General features: G+C 42.8%; 1 protein-coding gene across 1 annotated transcript; it reads left to right on the top strand.

Annotated features, from left to right (window-relative positions):
* Window positions 1-855: 855 nt before the first annotated feature.
* Window positions 856-8,154, top strand: CDC23 (cell division cycle 23; the record flags this gene model as incomplete). The annotated part of the gene is made up of 14 exons (XM_010022978.1): window positions 856-993; window positions 1,261-1,303; window positions 1,664-1,769; window positions 2,117-2,249; window positions 3,500-3,677; window positions 3,767-3,864; window positions 4,094-4,175; window positions 4,755-4,908; window positions 5,042-5,161; window positions 5,475-5,550; window positions 5,874-5,935; window positions 6,754-6,832; window positions 6,927-7,046; window positions 7,984-8,154. Coding segments are annotated over 14 exons (1,560 nt in total), but the record flags the coding sequence as incomplete, so codon positions are not given.
* Between the last annotated feature and the right edge of the window lie 206 nt (window positions 8,155-8,360).

Here is an 8,360-nt window from a genome sequence, read left to right as displayed (position 1 = left end):
GGTTGTGCCGCGAGAGGAGGCGCCGCTGCAGCAGCGCTGCCCGTTGATCCTGCCCGCAGCGCCGAGGAGAAACCGCGGCCGCGATCGTTCAAAATCCCGCGCAGGAAGGAGGCGCCTCCGGGCGCTGGTGGTTGTGCATTGCTGGGAAGTTCCCTTCGTTCCGTAGTTAACGGGGCAGACAGAGCTGAACGTGCTTTCCCACGTGGAAGCATTCCATTTCACGCGTGGCTGTGCTTTTAGCGTGGTGCTCTCTAAGCAAAGCTTGAAATTATGTTACTTAATTTGGGGGTTTGTTTGTTTTAACTAAGGCCAAAATTTATTGTAGTACAAATTATGTTGTGCCTTTAACTTGTGCTCTTTAGGACACAGGCGATACAAGCTGTATGGCTGTCCCTGAGTCCTTAGGTGTACAGGTCGGCTTTCAGGTCCATGTCTGTTTTGTCAAGTTACAGCAGCATGACACATCCCAAGTGCATTTCAGAGCGTAGTTATCAGGGATGTGTTTGCATTTAAATGTTATTTGCTGTGGAATTCCTGAGTAGGTTACTTACTGGGGCTTGTTCACACTCACTGAACAGTCAATTCGTCCCTTCTGGCATCTTGCCACAATTTGGTTTCTGGAGTTGCACTGTGTATTTTAAATGCTTCTAATTAGTCTGTTCTCCTTATTTGATATCTAGGGATCTGCTCATGTGAGGGAATAGAGGGACTTTTCTGATTGTACTCAAACTATCTTTGAGGATGAATTAACATTTTTAGCTTTCAGAGCAATTTCATTGATTTGTTGTAACCAGCTAATTTTCCTAAAGCATGTCAGAGCTTCTGAGGTCTTACAGCTCTTCTGTGTCCCTGCAGGAGGATGCTCGTGATCTGGATGCCTACACATTAGCCAAGTCTTACTTTGATCTAAAGGAATATGACAGGGCTGCCTATTTTCTACGGGGATGCAAGAGTCAGAAAGCTTATTTCTTGTATATGTACTCGAGATACCTGGTAAGATAGAAGGGAAAATCACCTTTTAGCGCCAAATTCCTCTGCTGCCCACCCTTCACTGGCATACCTTATTTTTTTTTTGCCTTTTCTGTTCTGAATGAGCACCCAGAATTCCCAGTTACATACCTGGGGGATGTGGGATAGGACCATTCTTCTTAGAATGGTGATGTTTGTGAAAGCTCAGTTGACATGCTGCTGCTGGCATTGCAGCAGGCATGAGAAATATACAGTTATGATGTAATTTTGAGTTTCCTCTCTTTTCCACAGTCAGGGGAAAAGAAGAAGGATGATGAGACAGTGGATAGTTTGGGTAAGTCTCTTGTTTTGAGAAACACAAGACAATGTATTGAGGCTTCAAGTAATGCCTTTTCGTGTATATCACCTTGGCTTTATGGCTTTCCCCTCTCAGTTTTTGGATACTAATGTGCTGTAACATGATTTCTTTCATTCTTTCTCAATTCATTGGTTTAATACAGGTTACAGATTTTCATCTGTTAGATTTTCATCTGTTAGTTCTTCTGTTAAAGCAAGTGATCAAACTAAGTGATTTTCTTCTAAAAAGAGGAGGCCTTCAGGTCATGTCATTGATTCTGAATATAGCCTTGACTTTGTGACTGCTGTGGTAAGAGTCTGAATTAAAAGCTAGCTGTTTGACTTCCTCTTCCTGCAGGGCCTCTGGAAAAGGGACAGGTGAAAAATGAAGCTCTGCGAGAATTGAGAGTTGAGCTCAGCAAGAAACACAAAGCACGGGAACTGGATGGATTTGGCCTTTATCTGTAAGTGCATGTATTTCTAATGTATTTAAATGAATTTAAACTGAAAGAGGGTGGATTTAGATTAGATATTGGGAAGAAGCTCTTCCCTGTGAGGGTGCTGAGGTGCTGGCACAGGGTACTCAGACAAGCTGTGGCTGCCCCATCCCTGGCAGTGTTCAAGGCCAGGTTGGACACAGGGGCTTGGAGCAACCTGCTCGAGTGGAAGGTGTCCTTGCCCATGGCAGGGGTTGGAGCTGGAGGAGCTTTAAGGCTGTTTCCAACCCAAGCCCGTCTGTGATTCTGTTCGTGTATATTTGTGTGGATATGCAGTGTTGTGATTCTGATGAACTCAATAACTTTATTTACAGGTATGGTGTTGTGCTGCGGAAGCTGGACCTGGTGAAAGAAGCCATAGATGTATTCGTTGAAGCTACCCATGTCTTACCTTTGCACTGGGGAGCCTGGCTGGAACTTTGCAACTTGATTACAGATAAAGAGATGGTAAAACTTGGGAGATATCAAGATTTGGTAACAAACTCCAGAGTTTAACGCAATTCAATAATCAGTGATGCAGTTGCAACAAGATTGATGTCAGCCACTGCTTTATTCTGTTAGACTATCAGGCAAGGCAATCCAAGATTGTAAATGATATTAAAGTCTCTTTTTCTTCAACTGCTCGTCATGCTGTAGCTTGAGAATCTTTATGCAGGCAGGGCTAATTTCCTGTCATTCGCCCACAAAGTGGTTTGAGAAGTGGCAGGTTCTCATATTCTGAAGCAGTTGTCAACAGGGTTATTGCCCTGCCACATGAAGCACATGGAGGAGATCCTCCTAAAATACTTTCTAAGATTTTCAGTTTTTTTGGTTTTTTTTTTTTTTCCTTCCCTGGATCTGGTTCTAGTTCCACAGTTACTGAGTACTTTGGTGCCCTGAAAGTGTATATAGAATCCCTGCTTTTAAAACTAATATAGTAATGTAGGTGTTCCCTTTGTGAAATACAAAGTAACACGTAGGAGATGAACTGTATAAAAGAACTGAACTTGGATATAGAACCAAAATAGATTACTTTTCTTTGCACATGGGACTTTTTGAGACCACTCCTGGAGTTCTTCAGTCAGTTCTGGCTGGTGGAATAATTTAACAAAGTAGAGGTGGCACAGAAGAGATTGATGGTAAAAAGGAAATGCATTTTTGATGAGGTTATTTGGAGTCTGTTCACTTGGGTTATCAAAACCAGTGATATCATATTGATGTTCAAGCATGGAAAGAAAGTAGAGTCTTTTGAAGGACTTTGAATATAATGGAAAAACAAGGATAGTGGCTGAAGCAGAAGCCAGGTGCTGTCAGATTTGAAAATAACTTATTCACTGATTAACCAAATGAAATGGCTTCAATTCTTCTGCAGTTTCAGCAGTCATGGGGATAGATGTAGAGTGACTAAATAAGATTTTGTGATCCATGTTGTACTGGTTTTTAGACTGAATGTCTTAATGCTCCTTTCCTGTTTCAATATTGTCAACTTACAGGCATTCTTTAGTCTTTCCTGTGGAAGAACCTGATATTAATTCTTGGTCCTAATACTGATTTTTTGTAGCTGGTGTTATGGTTTAAGAAAGCGGTTGCAGGAAAGCCTCCTACCTCAAGACCATCTGCTAAATTATGGGAGGGAAGATAATGGATTCTTTGCCTCAGGTGGTTCTTGGAATACTGCTGATTGTCATCTCTTCCTCCTCTTCTTTGGTTCTCGCTAGTTGAAGTTCCTGTCCTTGCCAGATACATGGATGAAAGAGTTCTTTCTTGCACACATTTATACAGAGCTGCAGCTGATAGAGGAGGCTCTGCAGAAGTACCAGAGTCTCATTGATGCAGGATTTTCCAAAAGCACTTACATCATCTCTCAGATTGCAGTTGCCTATCACAATATCCGAGGTCAGTGATGCTTACTAACTAGTAGGAATAAGCCTCCTAATGCCAGCTTGACATTTATAGTTCTTGTTCTCCTGTCTACTGTTCTTCAGATATTGACAAAGCTTTATCCATCTTTAACGAGCTAAGGAAACAAGATCCTTACAGGATAGAAAACATGGACACTTTCTCCAACTTGCTATATGTAAGGGTAAGCATTCTTTCTATTGCCTGTCCATAATGATGGTGTGTTCAGAGGTATTTTAAACACTGGCAAAGCAGCTGTTGCTGTCTAGCTTCTCAATGTAGGCTTTTGACTTCTGCTTTCTGCTTCACAGCTCCATGGACAGATACAGTGTGTGCACTGCTAACTGCCTAGCTTGTCTTTGAAACGGTAACATGCTCCTTTTCTCATTGCTTTTGTCTCTTTGTTTCACTAGAGCATGAAGCCTGAGTTGAGCTATCTGGCTCACAATCTCTGTGAGATAGACAAGTATCGCGTTGAGACCTGCTGCGTGATTGGTGAGAGCCAGCTGTTTCACATGTCCTGATTATGCTGTGTGCAAGCTGTGTGAGGAAATCGTGTGAAAATTGGTCAACCAGCAAGAGCAAGGCTATCAAAACCACTTTGTGAATGTGGACCAAATGAGAGAGCACCCTTTTCCTTCATTCTGCTCTGAAAGAGCTGCTATAATACTCTCGGAAAGGAACTGAAGAAATCATTATGAAGACCAGTGTAGCTGATAATCCCTTTACAGTTTTGGAACTCCATGGAAATAATTGTATGCCAGAATGAGGAAAATAATTTGTTAGATGATGACATAAGTTTTAAGGCCAAGGGGATGGGATCTTAAATTGATTGATACAACTGGAAAGGGATTGAGCAGAACACTGGAGAACAGACTGCTATTGGGTCTCTTGAGGTTTTAGTCAGATCTGCCTTTAATGGGTCTCTTTATAATTTAAGCTGGGAGGTGCTAGATCATACCTCTTCTGTCTCTTCTCTACTTCTCTGCTGGGTTTTTTGTTTGTGTGTTTGGGGTTTTTTGTTTGTTTGGTTTTGGTTTTAAAATGTATTTAAATATTCTTACTTTTCTTTAGGGAATTACTATAGTTTGCGTTCCCAGCATGAAAAAGCAGCCCTCTATTTCCAGAGGGCCCTGAAACTGAATCCTCGTTATCTGGGAGCATGGACACTTATGGGACATGAGTATATGGAAATGAAGAACACATCTGCAGCTATCCAGGCTTATAGGTATTGCTCATGTACTGCACAAAATGGTGTCTGCATCTGCATATGTAAGGATTGAAGTAGTGTCTGGTTTTTGTTAGTCTGTTGCTGAACTGTGTCTTGGTTTTTATTCTGATTAGTTCATCTCCTTTGACAGACATGCAATAGAGGTGAACAAAAGGGACTACAGAGCATGGTATGGCTTGGGGCAAACCTATGAAATCCTGAAAATGCCATTTTACTGTCTTTATTACTACCGACGGGCCCACCAGCTCAGGTAGGGTTCAGAACAGAGCCATGTTGCTAATAGCTGAGAAATTTACATACAGGAACTAAGTTGGGGAAGGAAGAGTAACATCAATACTGTGTGGTTTGTGCAGTCTCACTATTCCAAACCCTTTTAGTTGCATTAGTTAATTGTTAACAAAGGCTTTGTAAGTTAAATGCTAAGGAAGGCTCGTCAGGAGTGTAAGCGATGTTTTATAAGAGAGGGGATGATAGGCACTGCTAGTAGTAGATTTCCCCCCCTACCCCATCCTGAGGTCAGCTGGTTGTCCCTTAAGCTACATTTAGGAATTGCTCTTTTGCAGACCAAATGATTCTCGTATGCTGGTTGCTCTAGGAGAGTGCTATGAGAAACTCAATCAGTTGGTGGAAGCTAAAAAGGTGAGTGAGAACTGATACATGGGGGAGGATGTTAGGATGTCTCCCAGGACACCAGGAGGAATCGCAGCACAATTGTGTAGCTGGTGCCACTCAAATGCTCCGGTCATGTTGCTAGGAGCTTATTGGGACAGTTTCCATGTTGGTTAGGATGGGGGAGGTTCTGCAACAATGTAACTAGAGCTGCTGGTAAATAAAAAGGGTCCTCTACAGATGGTATGTGCCCCTTTGCTGGACAGCTATGTAGTTTTCTGTTTCTAACTTGCATGAGTCGTGAGCTGGAGTCACTTTCGTGGTGTGCTTGACTGACTTCCCTTCCTTGCCAGTGCTACTGGAGAGCTTATGCTGTGGGAGATGTGGAGAAAATGGCACTGGTGAAACTAGCGAAGTGAGTATGTTTTGTCACTGAACTGTCAATACTGTGTTAAATGCAACTAGCACTTTGATACCTAATGATACAATACTAAATGTAACACAAGAGGAGCTGCTGTTAGGTGGTATTAGGAGTTCTGTAATAACTGGTATTGATAGGTCTGTAGTGACTGCAAATTCTGTGTCCAGTTTTAGCTTCAAGTTTCCCTTAGGATAACTAGAGGGAATCGTAAATATGGGTTGCAAGGGACCCCTGAATCCTGAAGTGTTTTGATCAGGCAATTGTATTTGTTGTATTGAAACTTAAAGCAATCTATGATAGTAGATGATGTGCAAAATTGTAGATTGATTTATGTTTTTATTATTTCTCTTCCCCTCCCATTATGTGATTGTGACCCTGGGAAAGGGTTTAACGTGAAACAAATATGAACATTGTAACATCACCACTAATATTTTTGGGGAGATAAAGTAATATAAAGTGGAAAGAATGAAGGGGAAGGAAAAGGGCAAGTGGAAGGTGAACCTGTTGTACAAAGAATTCCGGGATATAGTGGGAGAAGGAGCACTGAAGGAAATGTGACAGACTAAGCAAAGGTCCCTGCTTTGGTTGTCACTGCTTCTGGCAGTTAGTATCTGGCTGCTTCCTGGTCATGTAAGTGTTCTCAGGCTGGATCATCTACTTCCATGAGGGGCAGTACCTGGTGCATGTCTTGAGGATTCTAAAGGAAAAGACCTGGCTTTAGACTGGGTCAGGGCGAGTAGGTACTTTCTCATAGACCAAGAAGGTCTTCAACAGTGCTGTCTTGTTCCAGTGGCGTTTTCTCCCTTTTCTAGGCTGCATGAACAGCTGAATGAATCTGAACAGGCAGCTCAGTGCTATATCAAATACATCCAGGATATCTATTCCTGTGGGGTAAGATGGTATCTTGGGAATAAAAGAAGTAAACATGGTGTAGAACTAGCCTGGAAGGCACTCACAGATGAAGGGTTTTACCCCCTCACTGCAGGAGATAGTGGAACACCTGGAGGTCAGCACTGCCTTCCGTTACCTGGCCCAGTACTACTTCAAGTGTAAGCTCTGGGATGAAGCCTCCGCTTGTGCTCAGAAGTGCTGCGCATTCAATGATGTGAGTAGTTGCTCAATCTTAATCATAGAATCACAGAATGGTTTGGGTTGGAAAGGACCTTAAAATCATGCAGTTCCAACCCCTTGCCATGGGCAGGGACACCTCACACTAGACCACCTCACCCAAGGCTCTGTCCATCTTTGGTGTTTCTTTCTTAGGGGAACTATGACCTTGATCTTTGCTCCCCCCAGAGCAGAAGGGATCCTTTATTGAAGGAATGAGGGTTGTCTGCCATGCAGCTCAAATCCTAAGTGGTGGTGCTGTATACTTGATCACTAATGCTGCTTATGATTGACCAAATTCATGGAATGTGGTGTAGATAGTACAATTGAACCATGCTTCATTGGTGTTCAGTAAGTAAAAGAATTTAAGGCTCCATATGGCAGTCTTAAGACTGCTGAAAATCTTGGTGGTGAGGTGGTTACATGCTCGCAGATTCCACATGATATGTCGTGGTGGTACTCACATAAGTTCTTTCCCCCCCCCCCTCATTTTCTGCATGTAGACAGTGCAGAGTTTATACTTGGGTTTGTATGTGACTGATTCTGAGATGTTCTGTAAGTGTGCACTTAACAGACACTGGCCATGAGTGCAGAGTGTATGGCCTCTCCTTAACAAAGCTGTCTGGAACTCTAGAGAAGCTGAGTTCAGCTGATTTGAAGCTTCTCCAATCCACTTTTTGCTAGAGTATTTAGGCAGCTTCAGTAGTTGATGCTGCCACTGTCTGAAATACCCAAGTGTAATGCAAATCAGGTGGGTAAAGGGAGGAAAGAAGTTAAATTCCTTAATGTTTTTAAATAGTAGAAGAAATGAGGATGTTTTATAGGTTGCAGCCTTACAGAATGACAAACTACTGTAACTTACACTGGTTACATACTGAATTTGACCCAGAAACTACCCATCCCTAGGTGTTTTGTTTTTTACAAATTCTTTTCAGACTAGAGAAGAAGGGAAGGCCCTGCTGCGGCAGATCTTACAGCTCCGCAACCAAGGAGAAACGTCATCCACAGATATTGCTGCTCCCTTTTTCCTCCCGGCATCCTTGTCGGCAAACAACACTCCCACACGTCGTGTCTCTCCACTCAATCTGTCTTCTGTAACACCATGAACAATGCTGATACTTCTAGCCTGTCTGTTCAGTGGGACCTTACAGATTTCCTTCCAGTGAAACTTGGACAGTCATTGTTGCCTTCATGTGAAGGTGAGGAGTTGCTAGAGCTCACAGCTGAAGACGGATGTGCCCCACCAGGCCAGGGTGCAGCCTATGTGAAAGTGCCTATGCTGAGACATGAGAACTGCTGTGCTTCTCACCAA

Source organism: Nestor notabilis, unplaced genomic scaffold (assembly GCF_000696875.1).
Source record: "Nestor notabilis isolate BGI_N333 unplaced genomic scaffold, ASM69687v1 scaffold35439, whole genome shotgun sequence".
Taxonomy (NCBI): domain Eukaryota; kingdom Metazoa; phylum Chordata; class Aves; order Psittaciformes; family Psittacidae; genus Nestor; species Nestor notabilis.
The sequence above is the reverse complement of the archived record's forward strand: the minus strand, read 5'-3'. Positions and strand labels throughout refer to the sequence as shown.